The sequence below is a fragment of the Macaca thibetana genome, chromosome 2, assembly GCF_024542745.1.
Source record: "Macaca thibetana thibetana isolate TM-01 chromosome 2, ASM2454274v1, whole genome shotgun sequence".
In the NCBI taxonomy this organism is placed as follows: Eukaryota; Metazoa; Chordata; class Mammalia; order Primates; family Cercopithecidae; genus Macaca; species Macaca thibetana.
Genome location: NC_065579.1, coordinates 76696666 through 76722722, shown reverse-complemented (window position 1 = coordinate 76722722; position 26057 = coordinate 76696666). Strand labels below are relative to the sequence as shown.

Sequence of the window (26057 nt, the reverse complement as noted above, 5' to 3'; positions counted from 1 at the left end):
CACCTATCTTTCTACCACCCTAATTCGCAATATTTTTTATTCTTCCAGATCTTTCACATCGACAATATTCCTTCAAGATAACGGGATGGGGTTGGGATATAATGGGAAGGAGGTGCCATTTGAAAAGAATCCCTCAGAGCCTGATTCATCTCTTCCTCTAGGCTTGAGAGTGCTGCTTCTTTCTGGGACATTCCCACCTGGTGGTGTTGCCCTAAACTGCCATAGGGCTGATTTAGATGTACAGTGATGGCAGAGGCAGATTTTTTTTGATAGCAGAACTCATCAGGCGAGCTCTTTAGGCCCCATTTCTACTAATGTTGAAATGTGGGAATGTAGAGAGGGATTATTTAAACTTTCTCATCAAATACAGTTCAGTAGTGTTTTTAAATGGGTTCTTTGGGTACATTTTTTCCTCTCAAGTGGTCACCATTTTTCCCTCCTTCCCAAGAGAGAGGACAGGGAAAGCTTATTCATCTACTTGGTGGCTGCAAAGCGAAAGGGTCTTGAGTCACTGTCTTCGCTGGTTCCCACTGGCCTCTCTTGAGACCCTTCTTCTTCTCACCTTCTCCTAGGACTGGGTGTTGACTGAGGTAAGGCTGAACCTGAGGTCATTGGTCTGGTCGTTAGGTCACCCTATTTTCCAATTAATATAACAAACAACTGCAGGGAGTTTGGGTCATGAGAAAGCAAGCACAGAGGTTTTATTCCTCCCTGTGCCATAGCTAAATTTAAAATATTATGACAATAATGGGTATGATAAAATAGTTAGAATTAATGAATGAAGACCTAGTATCTGACAGCACAAGAGGATAACTACAGTCAATAATAATTTAACTGTACATTTAAAAATTACTAAAAGTGTATAATTGGATTGTTTGTAACACAAAGGATAAATCCTTGAGGGGATGGATACCCCATTCTCCATGACATGATTTTTACACATTGCATCCCTGTGGCAAAACATCCCATGTACTCCATAAATATATACATCTACTAAGTCCCCACAAGCAATAAAAATAAAAAATTATTTTTAAAAAGATAGCATAAAAATAAAAGTAAAAAAAAATAATAATTATGACAATGAAAGCGAGCAACTGCTATATGTCCTGTGCAGTTTGCCCTGGTTTTTAGAACCTTCAGAAATGTAATCAGGGAATCTCTTTCAGTCTATTTACCATACACACAGTCTGATAATTTCCAAGTCACTAACATGAACTGCATTTCATTTGTTTTGTGTGGTTTTACCCTCTTGGAGAATTTTGAAGAAAACACCTCCTAACTATCAAATCCTTACCCTGCCTTCTTGCTCATATTCTTAGACAATGCAAAGATAGTAGGTAAGGGAGTAGGGGCCATGTGTTTAGGGAAAACTTGCCTCAGGTAAACTCAGAGTCTTCGTATGTAAAATTTCAAGCTGTCTTGACCTGTGATTTTCTTACTGTAAACTTTCCATCAATACATAACATACATTTGGTAAAAGGCACAAATGAAGACAGATTTAATCAAATGAACACATTGGTGTAACCAGCTCTCAGATCCAGACATGATGATACCAGTAAGCCCAAGAGCTGCCCCTGTTCCATTCTAGTAACCACTCACCATCTCAAGGGCGACCACAAATCTGACATCTAACACCACAAATTAGTTTTGCCTAAATTTGATCTTTATTTAAATGAATCATACAATATGTATTCCTTTGTATCTGGCTTCTTTCACTCCATATTTTATTTGTGAGATTCTTCCATGTGGTTGCTTATAGTTGTAGTTCCTTTATTCTCACTGCTAATAATATTTTTCCATTGTATAAATATACCATGATATTTTTATCTTTTCTATGATTCATGGGCATTTGGAATGTTTTCAGTGTTATTATGTTATTAGGTTGTTGTGAATAGTGCTACTGTGAACATTCTAGTATGCATTTCTGCTGGGTATATAGGAAAAAAATCTGCCAGTACAGAGTATAGGAGAAGAAGCAGATGCTCTCAAACAGCTTTCCAAATTGGTTGTACCATCTTACATTTATATCTGCTTTGTGTAAAAGATCCACTTATGCCATGTACTTGCCAATACTAGGTATTGTCTGTCTTCTTAATTTTAGCCTTCTGGTGAATTTGTTGTGGTATCAACCTGTGGTTTCACTTTGCATTCCATTGATGACTAATGAGAGTTAATAACTCTTTCATGAGTTTACTGACCATTTGGAGATCATCTTTTGTGGTATGTCTATTAAAATGTTTAGCCCATTTCTCTACTGGGTCTTTTTCTTCTGTCTTCTTTCATAGAAGTCCTTTATGGGGCCGGGCGCGGTGGCTCAAGCCTGTAATCCCAGCACTTTGGGAGGCCGAGGTGGGCAGATCACAAGGTCAGGAGATCGAGACCTTCCTGGCTAACATGGTGAAACCCCCTCTCTACTAAAAATACAAAAAATTAGCCGGGCGTGGTGGTGCGCACCTGTAGTCCCAGCTACTCAGAGGCTGAGGCGGGAGAATGGCGTGAACCCGGGAGGCCGAGCTTGCAGTGAGCCGAGATTGCGCCACTGCACTCCAGCCTGGGCCACACAGCGAGACTCCGTCTCAAAAAAAAAAGAAGTCCTTTATGGATTCTGGATACAAGCCCACATCAAATATATGTACTACAGATATTTTCTTTTATTCCATGAATTGTCATTTCATTTTTAAAGATGTGTTTTGTTTTGATGAACAAAAATTATTACATATAATGTAATCCAATTTATTATTTTTATGTTCTGTTCAAGAAATCCTTGCCTATCCAAGTCATAAAATCATCCATTTTCTTTTAAAAGCATTAATGTTGTTTTTTTTAACATTTACTTTTGCAATGCATTTGGAATTGATTTTTGTGCATTATGTAAGATAGGTAGCAAAATTTATTTGCTGCATTAGATTTAGGCCAGCACCATTTATTTAAGAAGCCATCATTCTAGTTTTTGACTTATTCTGTTTTCTGTTGCTATAAAAGAATACCTGAGACTGGGTAATTTATTTTAAAAAGAAGTTTATTTTGCTTACAATTCTGGAGGCTGAAAAGTCCAGGAAACATGGCACCAGCATCTGCTGTTTCTGGTGAGGAACTCATGCTGCATTACCACGTGGCAAAGAAGCAAAGAGGAAGCAGACATGCAAAAGGAAGACCAAACATGAGAGGCAGACTTGCTTTACAATGGCTTTTTTTTTTTTTTTTTTTTTTTTTGAGGCCGAGTCTTGCTCTGTCACCCAGGCCAGAGTGCAATGGTCCAGTCTTAGCTCATTGCAACCTCCACCTCCCGGGTTCAAGTGATTCTCCTGCCTCAGCCTCCTGAGTAGCTGGGATCGCAAGAACTTACTCCCTCGCTCACTCAGCATTAATCTATTCATGACTCAGACACCTCCCACTAGACCTCACCTCCCCACACTGCTGCATCAAGGTGAAAATCAGGCTTCCAACACATGAACTTTTAGGGGACATGCTTAAGCCACAGCACCCCCATTGCATGCCAGGGTAACTCTTGTCATAAATTAAATGAACATTTATATGTAGGTCTACTACTGGACTTTTTCTTCTTTTTAGGTGGTGTAATTTATCCTTGCATCAAAGCCATGCTGCCTTCCTTATTATAGCTTTATTTATAGTAATTCTCGATATCTGGACAAGTCTGTCAGCTTTGTTCTTCTTCAAGATTAACATGGCTATTCTTGGCCCTTTTTATTTCCATATAAAATGTGAAATTTGTTGTGGCTTGACTTATGAGTGAGCTATGGTCAATTTTGGTAAAAGTTTCAGGTGCACTTGAAAAGAATGTACATTCTGATGTTCTTTGTTGCAGGATTTGACATCTGTTTATTAAGTCAAGTTTGTGGCTTATGTTACACAGATCTCCTATGTTCTTGAAAGTTTTCTTTCCTTTTTCCTTTCTGTATTTTTTTGTCTGAAATTCCATCAGCCATTGACAGAGGTATGTTACAATTTCCCACTGCAATTGGAGATTTGTCAATTTCTCCTTTTATTCATCAATTTTTATATTTTATGTACTTAAAAGCCGTGTTATTCACTGAAGACAGATTTAAATTGTTCCATCTTCTCCTTGTATAGTTCCCTGTCGCATCCTTAGGGATGAGGGGACATAAACAAGTAAGTAACTTGGGAGCTCAGAGGAGATCCTGCAAGGCTAAGATTCAGATCTCTGAGGAGACAGTGTGGCCGGGGGAAGTCACTGAGATAGGGTTTGCTTGTCTCAGAACTAGGAAAGCAACATGGCTGTGGTGACAAAAGAATGCACTGACTCTGCAGGCCACCACCTCATCTGTAAAGGCTGCCTAGACCCCTACAAACAGAAGCATTTTGGCAGAAACAGAAAATTCCAAGAAGGAAATGTCCCTTCTTCCTCTTTCAGCTTTGCAGTGTTTCTCCAGTACCCTCTGTTGGCAGAGCCTAACTTTCAACCAGCTGGAAAAATAAAAATGTTATCTGCAGATTTCAGTTCCAGTATCACAATACAGAGTGATGGGTAGGTTTGGAGCTGAGGAACAATAAATTAATAACTAACATACCTTCTGTATTTCTAGTAATGCTTCTTTCCATAAAGTCCACTTTGATTATTAGTTAGCCGTCCCTTATGTTGGTTGACGTTTGCATGCTGTATCTTTCTTCATGGTTTCATTTTCAACTTCTCTGTGTTCTCATAATTAAGGTGTATCTTTCCTAAGCACTATAGAGTTGGGGTTAGTAATTCTTTTTTTTTTTTTTTTTTTTTGAGACAGAATCTCACTCTGTCACCCAGGCTGGAGTGCACTGATGTGATCTTGGCTCACTGCAGCCTCCGCCTCCGGGCTTCAAGAGATTCTCCTACCTCAGCCTCCCGAGTAGCTGGGGTTATAGGCATACACCACTATGCTTGGCTAATTTTTGTAGTTTTAGTAGAGAGGGGATTTCGCCATACTGGCCAGTCTGGTTTCAACCTCCTGACCTCAAGTGATCCACCCGCCTCAGCCTCCCAAGGTGCTGAGATTACAGGTGTGAGCCACTGCACCCGGCCAGGGTTAGTAATTTTTTCCGGGGAGACAATCTTGGTCTCCAAATTAGAATATTTAGTTCTATTAAATCTGAAGTAATTGCTGACAGATTTTGGTTTATGTCTACCACATTGCTATCTGTTTTTTATTTGGTCCCCTTTATTTCTCACCTTTTGGGGGTTAATTCAAAAATATTTTATTTTTTATGTTAATTTGTTAATTATATATTAGTTTATATTTCATATTTCCCAGATTTTACCTTAGAAATTACAACATGAATCCCTGACTTCTTCCAATCTAACACAAATAATTATTTTTACCAAACTCCTAATAATTTTATAACATTAGAATACTTTAACTCTATTTACCTTCTCCCATCTTTTGCATCATTGTTGTCATTCTTTTTAGTTCTGCCTAGGTTTTAAATCCTGTAGAGATTTTTCTATTATTGTCTTATGCAGTCACGTAACAGCAGTCAATATTTACTTCTATGTGTATATTCTCACACATTTACTTTTACTATTACTCTTCAATTCCTCCTGGAATTCTCTTTTGCTTTTGCTTCATTCTCTGTGTTCCTTCTAGGGCTCCAACTATACTCTGTTAAGACCTTTTCACTATGTTTCACGTGTCTCAAAAGGTTATTTAAATAATATTTTTTGTTATTTTACTTTTCTGCTTAAATTTAGATATATTCTATTGCTGTTTCTTGAGTTTACTAAATCTGTCTTCTGCTGTATCTGATGTGTTATTTAATCCATCTAATGAGTACATTTCCGATAGTATATTTCTCAACTCTAGAATTTGTTATTCTTTTTATAGAGTCTAATACTCTGGTAAAGTTCTTTATCATTTCTCACTCTCTTGTCATAAATATATTAATTAGAGTTGTTTTAAAATTCCTTGCCTAGCTCTAATAGCTTGATCTGCCATGGGTAGGTTTCTAGTGTCTACTTTTTCATTTGGTTTTACTACTGTTATCTTGAGATGTTTTATTTTTGCATACTTAATGATTTTCCATTAAGTGCTGAAGAGTGTGTGTAGAAAATTATAGAAAATCCCGATAATGTATCTTCCGCCATAATGGATGTATCCTTCCTTTCACTAGGCAGATAACATGGCACTTTATCTTAATTTAATCAGGGACTGTTTCATATTGAGGCTGAGTTGCAACTCTCAAAAAAGTCTACCTCTGGTCTACCCTGGTTCTCAAGAGTTTCAGCTGAAAGTGTGGTGTTTCTCCAAAGCCCTTTCTCCCGTGGGTCCCTGTCTTGTAAGACTGCAAAAAATTTATCTTCCTTTCAGAGGCTTTCCACTTTGCCATCCTGCCCCATGTATGCCCAGAAATTGGCATTCTTTTCTGAGTGCTAAAAGAGCTCTGTGCTTGAGGCTCCCCACATATTTGCCCAAAGCTATACAGGTTTCAACATTACCCACCAATGACTCTTCTTCAGTGAAATGCTGAGATGCTCACACTCTTCCCCATGCCTACAATTAGCAGATGCCCCCAGAAGATGCCCTGTCAAAGTCAGCTCACTTTGATGAGGGAGTTGTACCCTCTCCATAGCCTTCTCAGCTATATTCAAACAAATGATTTGGTCTTTTCTTCTGCTTTTCTATTAGTTTTCAACAGAAATTCTGATCTACTACTCCATCCCACTCATAAGCAGAGTATAATGTGTAACTGTTTGAATGATGTATTTTGTTAGGTTCCGCTTGTTAAAATAGTAAATTTTAAAGTATGTCTTTGTTTTAAAGTTTTGCACAAATCAAAATACTTTTTTCCAAGCAGTTCTTTGGCTTTACGGTTTTCTTTGGCTGAGATCAACTGGGGAAATATTAGTGGATGATTAATATGCAATCAGTCTTCAAATATTTCTATACTCCTTAAACCTGTAAATCGTCATTAAATGTAATTGAACATGATTGAAAAAGTAAAAAATTATATTTCTAAACTATTTTGATAATTCCTCTGTCTTAATTCCGAAGTTAATTTTTCTCACAGACAAATGCATTTCCACAAAATAAGTATCATTACTTACCCTAGAAAAGGATTCAGAGGAAATATTCAAATAATTGTACTAAAACACCATACAAGTAAGAAATTATTATTATTTTTTGCCTAGAATGAGTATATACAAATTCCAAATGGTTACATTTGAAAGCATTTTATAATTATATTATCTTTAGTATACTATCAAAGCAAGAATCTTGCAAAGAATTAGGTGAGCCCCACTTTTGGCTCAACTGTTTATGACAGGAAGTGGCTTGATAGCATATGTAGATAAACAGATCATTTTTTACTATCTGTCTTTACTAGGTTCTGTAATAAGTGCCATCAACATTGTGCTATTTATCCTCAGGCAAATCATATGGAAAAATCTCAACCAACAGTTTCTCAAGTGTTAAAAATGAGCGTTTATTCTGCAACTTGTAAAAGGAAGGACAGTGTAGGGTTTAAGTTAAAATGCACTGTAATCTATTATAAAAAAAATGACAATGGTGAAAGCTGTATTATACAAGATGTTTAGGGATTATAGAATTTTTTTTTTTAGACGGAGTCTCACTCTGTCACCAGACGAGTTCAGTAGCCCAATCTCGGCTCACTGCAACCTCTGACTCTCAGGTTCAAGTGATTCTCCTGCCTCAGCCTACCAAGTAGCTGAGACGACAGGCACACACCACCACACCCAGCTAATTTTTGTATTTTTAGTAGAGATGAGGTTTCACCACGTTGGACAGGATGGTCTTGATCTCTTAACCTCATGATCTGCAGCCTCGACCTCCCAAAGTGCTGGGATTACAGGCGTGAGCTACTGCACCTGGCCAATTATAGGATTTCTATGTTCATCTTTACCTGTCTCCATTCCACTCCAAAAGACACTTTACAGTGATATGTAATGATCTAAGATGAAAATAAACATTCAATTCAACCTCCGCAGAAAATAATTAAGGAGCAGTCTCATCTTCACGCCTCAGGTTCTATTTGTGAGGTAATGGAAAATACTATTCGTTCATTACCCATTGTGTACCCATTCCAGTGGATCATGCGTTATTTGCTTGGTGTATGATAACACTGGAAGGTGTGTCAGCCACCCCTGTTTGTGATAGGTGTTCCCCAGTTGTACAGACTATTCTTCAGGATGCAAAATCCTCAGGGAACAAATGTCTTGACTCAATTTTCATGTAAATATTAATTGCCAACTTAGTATTTTTAAGAAAAATTATACAGGTGAGTGTTTATGTATAAACAGTTTCACAATGTAAAACAAGGCACCAATAATTAAACATTATTAGTATGTTTTATGTATAAATATTATATATATATATATATATATACAGTGAATACATAGAAGTCTGCACATGCAGTAGAATATATAGAGAGCACAATATTTAACACCATAGGAACTGTCCTCTGTAGAGAACTGATTGTGGACCAGATGATGCATTAGTTCTTAACACATGTTATTTTGTCAATCTTTCAATCATCTCTATGAGGAATTAGTTAGTATTCATGTTGTTTGGATAAGGAAACCAAGATACATAAAAAATAAGTAACTTGCTGAAAGTTTCTTCAGCAAAGAAAAGACAGAGTTAGGATTTGAACTTACATCTCTCCAAATCCAAAATTCATGTCCTGTCTTCCATGCTACTTTGGTTCTTGAGTTTGGAACATCCTCCCAAGAAAGATAGATAGCATCTCTGATCTCTTGCTCCTGAGTTCCTACGAAGCACAGTCTATTTTATTTATCTTTGTAATTCCCCAGGAATTAGCCCTGTATTTTTACCTAGCAGGAACTCAACAAGAGTTTGTTGACTAAATGGATGAGTGAATGTCTACCAATAATTCATTCTTATAAACTTATTTTTCAAGAGAGTAGCCATTTAGACCTTAAAGTGTTTCCTTAGCATCAACAGCTAATGCAGCTTCTGTCTTTCTGTCAGACTGCTTCATCCGTGCAAGCCCAGGTACCAGTGTTACCTGAGCAAAATAAAGCATCTGAATGCATTGACCTGGGGCCAACATGATTCACCAGACCACCAATATCAGTATCCCCTGGAGTAAGCTAATCATGAATATGCTTATGTCATGAGAAAAGTAGCGTTACCAAAAAAAATAATTTTCTGGGAAAACTTGCTCTAGCATTTAGTATTTCAAAAGAAGCAAGAAAGTAATTATAATATCTGACCCTTGTTAAACATTTTTAAAATTCATTTTATGACAGTATTGTTTTTAACTAATTCTTTTCAATTCAAGTGGTGGGAGTTGGAGTAGGAAAGGTAGGAGATGGAGCATATACCATAACCATTTGCATGATGTGAACCTCTGGTGTTTTCAATACAGCCCTCTTCTGCCTACTAAACATTCAAATTCCTATGAATTACCCCAGACATACTGAATCAAAATCTGTGGGGCCTGGAACCTAGAAGGTTTCAGGGAATTCTGATGCATGCTAAAGTAGTATCACCCACTAAACTATGAACTTCTTGTGAGTACAGGCATCCCAGTACTGACACAGGTCATGACAGAGTTGTTGCTTAGTAAATCATAAATGAATGTTTGAATTAATTAATAAATTCTTAAGAAAAAAAGGGATATTTAAAGTCACCACCGTTTGATCCACCTTTATTCTGCCTACTTTATGCCATGAGTTTGTGCTTCTAACTGCTGAGGACATTACGTCTTTAACAAATAAATTTTTATTTACTTTATGGATGGATATAATGGAGCCTAGAACCAGAGCCTGTAAACTAACTTCAGTCCTGCCATTGCCACTAAATAGGGATGTGCCCCCTCTCTAGCCCTCATCGTTAAAGATGTTAGAACATATTTGCCCTGTGATTCCCTTCCAGCGCTAAAAATTTATTTTTATATTTAAAAATATTTGTACTTTGACGATGACCAGCCCTCCATCTGAGTACTCTTATGATGTCATGAGTTAGGAAAGGAAAAAATCACCATTTTACAGTCGTCATAGTTTAAATTGGTTCAGACAAGAATCATCAGTGGATGCTAAATTGAGGGAGAAAAGTTTGATGAGGAAGCAGGAAATTGCGTGGTCTCAAAGTGTCTTCCTACAGATTGCATGTAAGTTACATGAGGAAAAATCTATAACTGTACTCTGGAAAAACTAGATAACATCTTGACCAGGTGATCAAAATTGACATCACCAAAGAAAAGTAAGTGGACGTTGTATGCCTCCAAATGTGATACCCTGAGAAACACACACATTCATTCTGTAGTATTCTGGCTGAGGCCACTTAACCTGAATCTAATCATGAGGAAGTATCAGAAAAATCCAAATTGAGGTAGATTCTGTAAAATAGCTGGTTTGTACTCTTCAAAATTGACTATGTCAAGGAAGATAGAAAAAAGCTGAAAAAAGAACTATTCCAGAGTAAAAGAGACTAAAGAGATGTGACAACTACATACAATACATTATTCCGTAGGAAAAAAAAAAAAGTCCTAACAGGACATTATTGAGACACCTGACAAAATAGACAAAATAGGGATAGGGACTGTAGATTAGACAATAGTATCATATCAGTGTTAACATCCTGGATTTGATAACTGTATTATGTTACAGTAATGAAATATCCTCAGTCTTAGGAAATGTGCACTGAACATTTAAGGGATAATGAGGCTTGATGTACACAACTTACTTTCAAACAGCTTAGCAAAAATAATACAAACGTTTTATGTTTTATACATTTCTGCATGTGCACACACACACATGCATGCACACACACACACACACACACACATGCACACACATTAGGAAAAGAGAATTATAAATGTGACCAGGAGGTTTAAAATTGGTAAAGCACAATTTTGAGTTCTTGATATTCGTACAACTTTTCTGTAAACTTAAAATTGGTTTAAATAAAAACTTGTGAATTTTTTAAAAGATGCACTTCCCACCTCTCAGTAGCTTTAACTTTAAAACATGTTTCAGAGCAATTAACTAAATTGAAAGGTGGTTCAAAACAAGAAATCTTCATAGTTACTGTCCATTAATTTTGCGGATATCTGCAAACAAAGCACTGAACTGTCCAACATGTTTCTTCATTGGGAAATTGTGACAACAATTTACCTTGTGTATTGTAGTGGGAGGCAGTGGAGTAAGGTAGAGAGAATTCTGAAAGAGCTGCAAAATGTGGTTAAAAGCACTGATTTGTTATGAGACCATAAACAGGTCATTTCACCTGCCTAAGGCTCTATTTCTTCATCTGCAAAATAAAGAGACTAGAGGATTTTGAAAGATTCTTCATCTCTATACTTCTACAATATGAGTTATAGTTTAAGAAACCAAATGTGAAAGTCTAAGAATAAAGAACTTTCTAAAAAGAATTAAAGAGTTGACCAAAGTTAAATGAAATTACTTTTTCTTTGCACATCTATCCACCCTCTTATGTAGATAGAAACTTGGATCACTTTTACAGGAAGACAGAGCAGTGTTTGCAAAGAAAGAGAACCAGATTTGAACTTTGTCTCAGGATGCTCATGAATTTGGCAAGCTGATTGCATTTATGTTTCAAGAAGAAACGTAGCCAAAGGTCTCTAAAGTACACTGAAACATTACTTCCTCTACTTCCATATTCCTGCCACAGCAAATGAGTTATTGTTTTTACAAATTGTGTTAAGTATTTCAAAGAAATACAATTGAGTCCTCATGGACCACACTTATAAGGATAGCAAGTTGTACAATTATCATTTCTCCAAAAAAGAGACTGATTTTTCTGAAGGTTCTGGTTCTGAATAAGCCATGCTGTACGTCAACAAAGAATAAGAGAAAGTATTTACTCCCTAACAAAGACTAAAATAAAAAAGACCAGGGTAGATACATCATAAATATTGTTGACTTAGAGTAACAAACCACAAAAATAAGAAAAAAGAAAGAGTCAGGATGCTACAGTGCCTAGAGAAGCTTTCCATTTTGAAGCCAATTTGTAAAAATCTAACTTACATTTAGGTGACTGCCTAATTTTCAGCTTTTGTAAAGTGATGTGATAACAAAAACAAAAAGATACTTTTGAACGTTTCATTAATTGTATAATAAGATACCATCATCAATTTTTCCAGTCAACAAATACTTATTGCGTGTTGAGCACATTCTGAGTATATAGCAGTGAACTAAGTACACAAAGTGCAGTCTCTCACATTCTGGTGGGGGAATATAAATATGAATGAAATGCAGACAAGTAAACACCACTATGATGAGTGGCATGGAGAGACTTAAAATACCTACACACCTTGGTAGGGCTGATTACTCTAGTTCATCAGAGAAGGCTTCTTTGCAAACAAATATTTAAGCTATGATCTGAATAACATAAAAATCACAGTGGAAAGAATATTCTGGCCAAACCAGTGCAAAGGTTCTGAGTTGGGAATGAACTTGTCAAATTAGCAGAACAGAAGGAATGCCAGGTGGCTGGAACATAGTAGACCAAGGGGGAAAGATATGTGATGAGTTTTCAAAGGAGGCAGAGGCATCAGAGACTGTATTCTATTCTAGGTGTTACGGGCAGCCATTAAAAGGTCTTAGTAAGAATGAGGTGGGAGCTGATTTTCATTTAAAAGGATGACTTGAGTTGCTGTGTGAGGAGCAACTGTAATAATCTAGAGAGGAGATCATGGGCCCTGGAGGAGGGTATTGATCATACATATGGAAAGAGGCAGACCTTGGAAAGAGAGTCAACAGGACCAAATGATGGACTGTAGGATAGGGATTAAGTGATAGAGAGGAATAAAGGATAACTTGTAAAGCTCTATCTTGGCCAATTGGGGGGATGTGGTTGGCATGGACTGGGATGGGAAGACTGAGACAGGGACAATTTTAGGGAATGAGAATTAAGAGATCTGTTTTGGTATTGTTAAGATGTATATTTGGTATTGTTAAGCTGTATTAGATTATTTAAGATGTATATTAGATAATCCAAGCAGAGATGTGACATAGACAGTGGAGTACACAATTTTGATGTTTTAGGATGATATAAGGACTAGAGGTGTAACACGGGTAGTTAGGTGTGTGTGATGGTATTTGAAACCATAGAACTGGACAAAATCACCTGAGGAGAGAATGTAGCTGGAGAAAAGAAGGGGCTCCAGGTGGGCTCTTAGTGGAAGAGAAAAGTAAGAGCCAATCTAGGATACTGAGAATGAGTGGTGAGTGACGTAATTGGAAAACTGGAAGACGATGGTGTCATACAAAGTGAGAAGAAAGTATTCCATTAAACAGAGAGTGTCAACTGTGAAGACTGCTGTTACGAGATCTGGCAGATATGAGTCTAGGGGTGACCACGGAATTTGGCAATATGAAAGTCAAGGGAGTTTTTTGTTGTTGTTTTTCTTAAAAGGGCTGCTACATCAGCACAGGCATCAACAGGATCAGTCCAATAACAGAAGAAAAGGTGGTATGGAAAGATAACAATTGCAGCAGCAAAGTCACTGAGAGGATGGAGGGACAGGATCCAAACAAAAGGAATTAACCTTGGAAAGAGCCAAGGCATTTTCATTCAAGGAGCTGCTTGTGGAATTACTAAACCTCTTCTCTTACTAAGTGCAACTTCTCTTCCATAGATCATCTCATTTGATTCTCACATGATTCTCATGTATCTGATCATTCCCAATTTCCAGAGAAGGGAAAGAAAGTTTAGGGAGGTTGTATTATTTGTCCTAAAACATGCAAATAATAAATAATAAAAGAGAATTTAAACCTTTCTTGCAGTTCCCAACCAAATGCTCTTTCCACTACTTAATATCATGATAAAATCTCCCTTCTAAAGCTCCCTCTGATCCAACATGACAAATGTTCACAGTGTTTGAGATACAAAGAAGTATAGTTGCTTTGAGGCCATTTTCCTCATTTGATGGTTTAGTGATCAGCAAATGGCTTGGCAATTTTAAATTTGAATCCCTGGAATCTATTCATGTACAAGTTTTATGTCCACATTGTTTTTTTCCTGAATCTAATGATGGCTACAATATAGCAGGGCCATAATTACATTCACAGCTACAGATCTTTAAAAATACTAAAAATCGAATACCAGCCTGGGCGTGGTGGCTCACATCTGTAATCCCAGCACTTTGGAAGGCTGAGGTGGGTGGATCACCTGAGGTCAGGAGTTCAAGATCAGCCGGGCCAACAGGGCGAAATCCCATATCTATTAAAAAAACAAAAATTAGCTGGGCATGGTGGTTGGGGCCTGTAATCCCAGATACTCGGGAGGTTGAGGCAGGAGAATCACTTGAACCTGGGAGGCAGAGGTTGCAGTGAGCTGAGATCACGCCATTGCAGTCCAGCCTCGGTGACAATAGTGAAACTCTGTTTCAAAAAAAAAAAAAAAAACTCTAATACCTTTCTTAACAAATTTGGTTCACATATTCAAGTTAACTTTTAAATTGCTAGTTTGTTTTGTTATCATTTTAGAGGGAGTCCCACCCAGTAAAACAGCGGTAAAGTCAAATATCTCGTTATTAAGTTAAAAAAAAAAACTTTTAATGTAAGGAAAGTACAAACCCCAATCAACTGAGGGTACAATGCAGAGGACTATATTATCCTATTATCTAAAAAGCATGGAATTTGACACGCTGGGTTCAAGTCAGGTTTGGTAAACTGTCCTGGTAATGTCTTTCAAGTTGTTTAACCTCTTGGTTTCTTTATTATGAAAATATGGCTAAAAATATTTATGCAAAAGAGTAGTTGTGAGAAACAAATGGGTTAATCCAGCAAGACCACTTCATAAACTGAGAGTACCTGTTGGTTATTATTATTATGAATATAACACTGGATGGTTTGTTTTGTTTTGCATTTCTTAAAAAACATTGTAAGGTAAATTTCCCTCTACCTTCTAATAATAACGTACCATTTCTTGAAGGTTCTCAGATAAAAGAGAAGAGCAACTACTTGCATAAGGACACTTGTTCCTCTTCTAAAAAGCTTTCCCAAATATCTTGAAACTGCATCAGTCCCATGTTCCTACAGAAATATGTCTATTATTGCTACCATATAATGTAGAATATGGTAACTCAGCCACACATTCATTCTAACAACAAACGTACATTAAGGGTCTGTTATGTTCCAGGCTCTGAAGAAACTACACATCAATATAGAAAAAGGATTGTGATACATTTCTGCCTCTCCAGCAGTTCACAGTCTAATAAACAACATCTCCTCTTTTCATCCTCCACCTCCACTCCTAGCTATGAGCACTACAATGCCAAGACCCTTGTCTCAGTCATCGTTGGTGCCCCTCATATTACCTAGCACAGCACCTTGCTCATAGTAGGTGCTCAATAAATGATTATTGGATTGAAGTAATATTTTGTAGTGTGTTTTTTAAAACATTTAAAAGAACTGGTAGACTAACAAGGTGTTTTTTTCTCATAATGTCTCACTGGTTACATTTAACAGCAAGTTAAAATTAGATCTTTTTTTTTTTAAGAAAGAAAACCATAGCAACTGTGATGTCGAATGTTTCAGAGAGCACATTTTTAAGGATTCTCTTTTGCTGAATTACCCATGTTTGAGCTGCCTATTTCAATCAAAAATTTAATAAATAAGCTGTGGTACTAATAGCCATGTAAACCACTGATTAAATCTATGAAGCAATAGAAACTCCCACACAGAACAGAACACTTGATGAAATATTTGAAGAAAAAAAAAATAAATGTGTTGAAAATCCACTGAATACATTTAAAATGGTTACCCACTGGAAATGATTGAACATTAACTTCTCTTTGTTTCTTGTACTTGTATTTATTATAAAACCTTGGAGATTGTTCCCATGTTTCATGTCAATATTTGCTAAAGACTTTTTAAAGGCATATTTCTATGAGGCAATCAATTTTATAGTGCTGTCTTCTAAATTAAAGAATGAGCATTTTTACAGAATGTTATCAACAAATACTTCTATGACATACATAATGATTGTCTAATGGTTTTCTCTGAAATTATTTTTATTGAAGTAATGGTTAAAGTGTAGCTCAGTGTCTCAGAAACACTGACTAATGTCATGTTAATCAACTTGACTACTAAAAAAAAGTGAAGAGGTTGATAGTTTAAATCTAGTTGGTACATGATTCACTTGAACTATCAAAGAAGAAAATGTACTTTACCCAAGATGAAATTTAAAACAAAAAATAAATCCAGAAATATTTCTCAGAAACAACTTTTTCAAAGTTATAGTCTGTACCTTTTAAAAAAAAATCCAATTTTGTTTCTCTTAAATAAGAATGTGTAAATTAGCTGTTGATTCACAGCATTCATATTGATCAACATCTATTGAATACCTACTCTATGCAAAGCACTGAACTAATGTCAAGAAGAGTAAAGTATATTTCTGCTTTTAGGGAGCTTATTGGAAGAAAAAATCATTCAGGAATAACTGCGACATAAAAAATAAAAAATAAGTGCTATAAATGCCATTGGTATTATTCAGAGGAGGTAAAAATGGATAACTCCTTGGTAGGTTTGGTCAGGTAGAATGAGGTGGGAATAGGAAGTTGGGGAATTCTTAGTTGACAGACTGAAAATGAACATCTTTTGGAATTAACAAGATGTTCAGCTTGACTTCAGAGTAGTTTATAGGAGGAGTGCTAAATAAGGTTGAAAACACACATTGAGTGAGGTGGTAAAAGGCCTCAAATTCCAGATTATTTAAATAGAGTTTTATAATTTTTTAAAAAGCCATAGCAGCAGTTCCAAAACTCTTCTGTGCATGTGTGACAATTTTTATAAACAAACAAACAAACAAAAAAACACGGTGAAACCCCACCTCCACTAAAAATACAAAATAATTCGCTGGGTGTGGTGGCGGGCACCCATAGCCCCAGCTACTCGGGAGGCTGAGGCAGGAGAATGGTGTGAACCTGGGAGGCGGAGCTTGCAGTGAGCCGAGATCACACCACTGCACTCCAGCCTGGGCGACAGAGTGAGACTCTGTCTCAAAAAAAAAAAAAAAAAAAAAACCACAGGCTGAAATAAAGTCATCTGATTTTCAACCAGCCCTGAAAAATAATGGTTGGATTTGGCCATGCTTTTTCATCCTGTGCATTTATGACACTTTCAGACATTCAGGTATTTATTCTGAATTTGGGAGGGAACCTGAATTAGTTTCTTATATATATATAGGGAATAATTGATCTTTCAGATGTCTGAAAGGTAAACATTTGCTTACATATTTATTCCGAGTGCTCTAGGTACACCTTATATACTTTTTCCCCCTGTTATTTTTTCTTGTATAAAAATGCACTGAAGACCAAAATGATGATTTCTATAGAGCCGTTTAAAGACTAATGCAGAAGTACTCAAAATCTTATTTCTTAAAAACAATAAAACCTTCCTTCTTGCAGAAAGAAAAAGGCTTGGGGTGAGGGACATCTGGGAAGAGAATTGGAGTGGGAGGAGTTTGGAGGAAAATAGGCAAAGGAAATGAGCACGGGAAGGAGGGAAATGGAGAGAGGGAGGCAGAGAGAGAGAACAATTATTCTTTAGAAGAAATGGCTATAAAGATAATTTTAAGCATTTATATGTGTTATATGCATTTATATGTGAAATAAATACAGCAGAGATAGGTAATGCTGCTGTAGATGCTAAAAATGTTACTAATGACAACCAACTACAGATATTCTGGTACATTTTAGCCTCTAGTGCTTGAAGTAGAGAGAATTTCAATAGATAAGATACCTGGGGGAGGCATCATGAAAATGTTAGAACAGCTCACAAACCAATGTTTCCTGTTTATATTTTTAACAACCTACTGTGGAAATTAAAATGAACCAGAAACCCTTAAAACCAGGTATTTTGAGCTTTAAACAAGTTTCAAGAACAGCATCTCTGCTACCAAAAGAAACTTAATGGTATAGATGCATATCTGGGAGTGTTCATTCAACAGAGATCTTAACTGAAGGACTAAAGTTTATTTTTACTCAATCCAAATCATATGTAGACGTGGCACAAGAGCAAACAAAAGATAAAGAGATGGCCAAGACCGTTTTCCCCTTGCTACTCTGAGTAGCCACATTAGCAGTCCAAAAGATGTTGGATGCCAGCAATGTCTTTCTCCTTTTTTTTTTTTTTTTTTTTTTTTTTGAGACGGAGTTTCACTCTTGTTGTCCAGGCTGGAGTGCAATGGCACGATCTCGACGCACTGCAACCTCCGTCTCCCGGGTTCAAGTGATTCTCCTGCTTCAGCCTCCCGAGTAGTTGGGACTACAGGTATGTGCCACCATGCCCGGCTAATTTTGTATTTTTAGTAAAGACAGGGTTTCACCGTGTTGGTCAGGCTGGTTTCGAACTCTTGACCTCAGATGATCTGCCCGCCTCGGCCTCCCAAAATGCTGGGATTACAGGCATGAGCCACCGCGCCTGACCAGCAATGTTTCTAAGAGATGAAAAGGAAACAGGGTCTTGCCCAAAGTGAAGCTGTTGGTGGGGCTTGTGATTCACAGTCATGCTGATCTTCAATACTAAACATAACACCGGCTGGTAAAAATTTCAAACTTAGATGTTTTATCCTATAGAAACACAACTCTACTGTGTCATTATGAATCATTGGGGAAATATTCTAGGACTTAGCTTTTACAAATTAATAAACAAGATAGCTATTATTAGAATTATTGGAATTCAATCATTCTTATGAGATAACAAAGACCATCAAGGTAGATCCTTTGATATGTCCATGTATGACCGTAAACCTTTTCTGATGACATATGTGTCCAATGATACAGAAGGGGAAAGTACTTCAAAGGTTAGAGCCATAGGAACAGTTATGGGTCTTCCTTTACTTAAAAATCTAATGGGTCACAGTTCAGGATGCTCTTTGTTTGTTTATTTGTTTAAGTTCTGGGATACATGTGCAGAACGTGCAGGTTTGTTACATAGGTATACATGTACCATGGTGGTTTGCTGCAGCTATCAACCCATCATCTAGGTTTTAAGCCCCCCATGCATTAGGTATTTGTCCTAATGCTCTCCCTCCCCTTTCCCCCGACCTCCCGACAGGCCCCAGTAGGTGATGTTCCCCTCCCTGTGTTCACGTGTTCTCATTGTTCAACTCCCACTTATGAGTGAGAACATGCGGTGTTTGGTTTTAAGAGTCTTTTTTGGCAAACTACTGTCTTCCAAACAAACAAATGAAAATAATCAACAACATTAGTAAGTTTTGAGAAGTGACTCATGATTTTTATCTTGAGTCGGACACTGACCTTGACAATAAAAGCACAAGTGTTAGCTTTTATCTCATTGTTATCTTATTATATGCAGCCCTTCTTTCTCGCATTTTTCTCCTATCTTTGTGGTCCAATCTATGTCTATTAGCTATACTAAAGAACATCATGTTACAGAGGAAGTATCCCAGGCTAGGGGTTAGCGAGTGGCAGTCCTACGAAGGTAATAACAGTCTGAATGGGTAGGTTTTGCTAATGACCAACCAATGTGACCTTGGAGAAGGAACTTAATCCCTCTATCCCTTAGTTTCTTTGCAAAATGTGGTCCCTGTTCCTATTTACTCCACAAAGTTGTTTCCAGAATAGAATGTGATAGGTGAAAAGAAAGAGTCCTAAAAGGCAGGAACCAACCATACTAAATAATTATTATATCTTAGAACATTTGATTTTTTGAAACAAATCTAGAAGCACATAACATGCAGAATCTTGGAATCAAAAGACTATTAGTTATAGATATTGAGCATTAATATTTTAGGAAAATATCTCCTCTTTATATAATGTACATTGTTGATACCATTACTGTAAATATATTAATATGGTAGACTGAAGATAGACTATGGCTCACATTTGTGTAAGGCTGAAGGTCATGCTTTTCTTCTTTAAAGCCTGTTGTGAACAATAGTTGTCTATGAGCTTTTTAAACATGAGATTTTCATTAGTAATAAAAGAAACAAATTTAGGAAAGATTGTGCTCACATTTTTTGGAAGATTTTCAGAGAAAGCAGCTGGGGTTTCTTTAGACTCCCAAGTCTATTATTCAGGTGAGTAATGTATTTTATACTGAGTTCTAGACCACCTGCCTTTCTGAGGAAATTAATATTGAGATAGATTTACTTTGGCTTTTCTTGTCTCAGTGGCTATGTATAAAATTTTCCTATTCAATGAGTTTGAGTACCCCATTAATGTATTCATTCAATGTTGTTCAGCCATGGAGGATTATTTTTTAAGACAATGTCTAGGTGTGTTTACAAAAAATTCTTATCTTGGTGAGTTTTGAGACTGACACATATATTCCTCTATTAAAATAGTCAATAGATGATGTAAATACAGTTTTACTTACAAGGCAACAAATACTAATAATGAATAAAATAGTGTTTAAAATGAATTTGACTATAGTCTAAACCACTGGAATTCAAAATATTGCCTTAATTACTTTCCTTTTTCTAGCCCCTGCAGGAGTTTTGGGCAGGATCAATGGATGCAGGAAGCAGTAGGAGTTTGGAGAATGCAGTGAATAGGATCTATCATGATCAGCTTGTTCCAAAGATAAACACAAGCAAGAAAATGTCCACCTTAGCACACCCACCTAACATCCTGGAAATGCCACAAGAGATTAAGAAAAACTGTGGAGGTAAACAGGTAGAAATCACACTTGAAAGAATAAAAATGACAAAGAGCATCAAAGAAAAACAAAGCAATGATTTAGAGAAAGCAGCCTTTAAACGGAAGGCAGAAGGTGAAGAAAAGCCAACTAGAAAGAAAGAGGCAAAGATAATAGAACTTGACAATCAGTTAATCACCATGCCTCTGCCTCACATCCCCTTAAAGAACATAATGGATGTGGAAATGAAGTTGGTCTACATTGATGAAGTGGGTGTTCGCTATGAGTTTGTAGAGTCCTTCATGTCTACTGGGAGTCAGCCAACATGCCGAGTTGCTGAAATAGTAGACCCTTTGAGTGTACCTAATTTCAGCTTTCTGCCTCAGATTGACAAATGGCTTCAGGTAGCCTTAAAGGATGCCAGCTCTTGCTATAGACAAAAGAAATACGCCTTGGCAGCAGGACAGTTCAGAACAGCACTTGAGGTATGGGATTAAAGAAAATATAGATTGGTGACAGGAAGCTATGTAATGGAAAGTTGCAATTACATTGAGGGGTTCTGACCATACTGTAATAAACAGAGATCATGAGGTGAGGATATTTAATGATATCAGGATTTTGCAATTCCCCGTTTACATAAAGCAAATAAATAAGCTATGCCTGCAAATTAATATGCCTGTGTGCACTTGATATATAGAAATAACCCCAAAAGCACACTTCATGCTTTTTACAAACCCTGAAGTGAATGGTGATATATTTTAAAAATGCAGTTGGTTTCTTCATTTAGATGTACACCTATAAAAGCCATAAAGTTTTAGTACAATGGTGGTGGGTAGAATATAGATTCTCTAGAAATAGGCAGTTAATGAGTATATGAATTGTCTGCTTTTGATATGTAGTATCCTCATGATTAAACATAACCATCTTTACTTTTTAGCATGTGCTTATAATTTATATGTGATACTTATTACAAACAAAATAACACCGTTTGACTTTACCATCAAACTTTATTTTCCTCCCCATTTTAGTGATCTTTATGCATAATTATCTTCCTATCTGTAAACAGGTAAGTCTGTGACTATCTCGGCATAAAAAAATAGCCCATGGACTAAAATAAACTTCAGAATCACTACTAAAACACAAAATAGGTAGTAGGAAAATTATACTAGCTCATGACATACTGTACCTATAGAAGGACCGAAGTGTATGCACCATTGGTCTTGTTATATTGATGAGTGCATATGTAGTATTTTATTTTACAAAACTATCTTACAAAAAACATGTCAATGCATACTATATATGCCTGCTGGGCACTGGAGATATTTAAAAAGAAATGAATGAAGACATGGTTCCTTCCCTCTAACCATCTGTGAGGAAGACAAACCATTAAACATTTAAATAAAGATGCCATAAAGTCCTGGCATGGTGACTCACACCTGTAGTCCCAGCACTTTGGGAAGCCAAGGTGAAAGGATCACTTGAGGCCAGAAATTCTGGACCAGCCTGGGTAACATAGTGAGACCCTGTCTCCACAAAATGTAAAAATTAGCTAGGCATAGTGGCACACATCTGTACTCCTAGCTATTCAGGAGGCTGAAAGGATCTCTTCGGCCCAGGAGTTCGAGAGTGCAGTGAGCTATAGTTACACCACTGCACTCCAGGCTGGGCAACAGAGTAAGACTCTGTCTCAAAACAAAAAAAAAAAAAAGAAGAAAAGAAAAATGCTGAAAAGAGTAATTGACCATGGGCAATGAGAGTGAGCAGGAGTCAAATGTGAGATGTTGTCGTGAAAGTGGTGAAATGTAAAGAGTAAAGTATTATTTTCATTGTTAGTTGCAGGTTAAAATGACTACAACTACAATGAATTATTAATAGGTGACATTAGACAAAGGGTGCCCCTAAATATTTAAAAAGGCTCTAAGTACAAAAGCAGACCTAAGTAGATATGAAGTAATTAGGTAGCACACAAATAGATGCATCTATAAATATTTCTGCTCGCATAAAGGGTCATCTACACAAATAAGGGAAGTGTGATGCACTATGTAAACTTCTAAGCTACCTCATAAATGCTGAAAAGTCCGTATTATCCACAAACCACCAAAAGAATCCTCTGTTCTTTTGAACAGTCTTTTGAGCTAAAGCTCCGCAGCCTCCATCTACGAAAAGGATGCTAATGAAAGACTCTACGAAGAACCCCAGGCAATTCTGCCAGAGCCATCTTCAGCTGAAATTTATTTTCCTGGTGCAGGGAGGGTTAAAGGTATAAATTTTATAGATAAAGAAAAATAATCATTTTGGCAAGAAAAGAGAAAGGCATCTTTTCTTAGCTACTGTAAAAGCTTCAAATTAAGTCTAGGTAAAAGCAAAAGACATCTGCGTTAAATGAAAGAAAATACCCAGTTTTCCATAAAATCCAGTGCTCACAATTATAAAATTTGAATCAGGTTTTTTTAATCCTTTTCTTTTTTTATTTTTTTTGAGACGGAGTCTTGCTCTGTCGCCCAGGTGGAGTGCAGTGGCCGGATCTCAGCTCACTGCAAGCTCCGCCTCCCGGGTTCACGCCATTCTCCTGCCTCAGCCTCCCGCGTAGCTGGGACTACAGGCGCCCGCCACTACGCCCGGCTAATTTTTTGTATTTTTTAGTAGAGACGGGGTTTCACTGGGTTAGCCAGGATGGTCTCCATCTCCTGACCTCATGATCCGCCCGTATAATTGTACTGTATAATGCTTGTGTTTCTCTCTGTCTCCTTCCCTACTTCCTATTTTTTTCTCTCTCCTGTTTTCTTTCTCTCTCCCAGGGTTTTAAGGAAAGTTTTGGATGCTGACACTAGTTACTGATAATTAACAAAAATAATTATTTTGAAATCAAAACTTAGCTTAGACATCTGGCCTAGCTTTTGTCTAATTATCTGGGGAGTTAACTTTGAAATCTTAGCTAGAATGTCGCAATAAAACAAAGCTACTGGGAATGGAAGAGATTTGTAGCCTTTTCAGACTTTCTTTTTTTTTTTCCTAATTTAACTTCTAAATTTAACCTTATTAAATGTGAGTGCTCTCACATTTCATTTAAGGCATCTCTCCCTTTTCCTTAAGTCCTAAAATGGCTTTGAATAAGGTAGGATGGACGATAGAGGCCAAGGCATAATGATAATGATCACACTTGATAGATGTAGCAGCAAGTGTGGGTACATTAAGGTTAGGTTTGGCTGCAAAATAAGTGTCTGAGGGAAGGTAGAAATTTATTTCTCTCATATATAAAAGTGGGTAGTCAAAGGCTGGTATGATATGATGGTCAGGGTGCCAGGTTATATCTCCTTTCCTAAGAAGTGGCCTTGACTTCATGATCCAAAATAACCGTTCCTGCTGGTATCATCAAATACACATTCTAGCCAGCCAAACATGAGAAAAAGGAAAGACAGAGGCACACAGTGTCTCCACGAGCACACCATTTTCATTTTTTTTCCCGTTAACCAAAATTTAGTCATGTGGCCACACATACCTGCAAGGGAGGCTGAGAAATAAATACAGTCTTTATTCCAGATGGCGCTAACATTCAGAAGTTCTATTACTGAGAAAGAAGGAGAAAATAGGTATTGAAGGATAAGTAGCATCTCTCCCATAGAAGGCTTGCTACAAGGGAAGTGTTATGAGACTTTTTTTTTTTTTTTATGTGGCCCAGGCTGGAGTGCAGTAGCGTGATCTCAGCTCACTGCAACCTCCGACTTCCACGTTCAAGCAATTCTCCTGCCTCAGCCTCCCGAGCAGCTGGGATTACAGGGGCCCACCACCATGCCCGGCTAATTTTTGTATTTTTAGTAGAGACAGGGTTTCACCATGTTGACCAGGCTGGTCTTGTACTCCTGACATCAGGTGATCCATCCGCCTCACCTCCCAAAGCGCTGGGATTACAGGCGTGAACCACAGTGCCCAGCAGAGACATTTAGAATGGTTGCCAAACATGTGGTGCGAAGTCAGCTGTAAGAGCATGTAGAGGACTGGCTGTGATTAAAGGTGAGGCCACAAAAAAGAAACAGAAAAGTAAGAACTGAGCGAAGGCCCTGGAGGCATTTAAATATTTATTAAGTGACATAATAACTTCCAAGTCGTCTAATAAACCCATTAGAATGTTCTGTTTATGTGTTAGTTTCCTTTGTGTTCTTGACAAAGTACTAACTCCTTTTATTTTCATAACATAGTCACTAGATAGCTATATTTATGAAAACATTTTATAATGATTAAGGTCAAAGGGTATGCAATGAGTCAGAAGACAACAGTTTAACTTCCAAAAACAGTCAACTTTAGTCTTTTAGGATTTTGTAACGTAGCAGGCATTTATGTAAACATGCTTAATGAAATAACTTATTTTTGCATGCTTTCTTTTTACTGTATAAAGGTGAATCAGTTATATGGGTAAAATTGGTGCTTAGCTCTATGACCACCTCATCAATCTTTCTCAAGTTTTCTTAAAAACAGTCATCGTATGCTCTTATGTTTGTATTCACACCAGAAGCTAAACCAATAAGGGCAAAAGGTGTAAGCTGAAGATAAAAATACAAATTCATATTACTTTATATTGTCATGCCTAGATACTATTCCCTGCAATTTTTAAAAGACAGCTATACAAATTTCCCCACTACAAAAATGGTAGGGATTCTATTTAAAAAAAAAAATGACTGCCTCATATAGTTGTATTTGCATATTAAGTAATACATACTACTATGTAATAAATTGCTTGGCTGTCAACAAAAAGTAGGCAGAGATTAATAAATTAGGAATACAGAAAGGACAGAAGATGTAGTAATCATATTTTTTGTCACTTATTGGAACAATACTCAAAGAAATTATCAAAGGTTTTTCTAACTTCCGAGCATGCAACTTAGACAATACCACCATTTCAATCTTAATCATAGGATCCTAATAATTAAGAGGCTTCCACCTTCTGAATTAGAACAAATCTATATGTATCCTTTAAGATTCATAGCTTCAAACAATCCTACTCAACCCATCAAAGAAGACAGAGCAAGACCCATCCATTACCAACCAGAACTTTCAATTCCTCTGATTTCATCATGCAGCAGACCCTTGAGGTGCTAATCTTTTTTTAATATCTTGGCGCTCCAGTCACTGGTCTGTGAAGTTAAAGTAATAACTCATATTTATGGAGCTCTTTATATGTGTCAGGTACTATATTTTACATTCTGGGATTATTTACATTCATTATTCCATTTTATTCTCACAACAAGCCAGTGAGATAGTACTGGTATTATTGTGTTACTAATGAGAAAACCAAGGGTGGACAGGTTAAGTAACCTGCTCAAGGGTCCAAAACTAGAGGAGGTGGAGTCAGGATCCGGTTATCTGGCTTCAGGGCTCACCAGTGTGCCTTTGCCACTCTAAGTGTGAACTGGTTGGAAATACAAAATTCCAGACCTTGCCAGACCTGCAGAATCAGAATCTGTATTTTAACAAATTCCAGATGGTCCTTATGCACATT

The 26057-nt window shown here is 37.0% G+C and overlaps 1 protein-coding gene across 2 annotated transcripts in view; it reads left to right on the top strand.

Annotated features, from left to right (window-relative positions):
• Positions 1–26057, top strand: part of SPATA16 (spermatogenesis associated 16) — a 261852-nt gene that overhangs the window by 3881 nt on the left and 231914 nt on the right. Inside the window, exons 1-2 of one of the 2 annotated variants that reach the window (XM_050778290.1) lie at positions 17771–17813; positions 20410–21048. In XM_050778290.1, coding sequence (XP_050634247.1) covers positions 20437–21048 — 612 coding nt within the window. In that variant the 5' untranslated portion in view covers positions 17771–17813; positions 20410–20436. Of the gene's footprint in view, positions 1–17770; positions 17814–20409; positions 21049–26057 lie in introns of those variants that run through there. The other variant, XM_050778289.1, reaches the window with a different exon arrangement.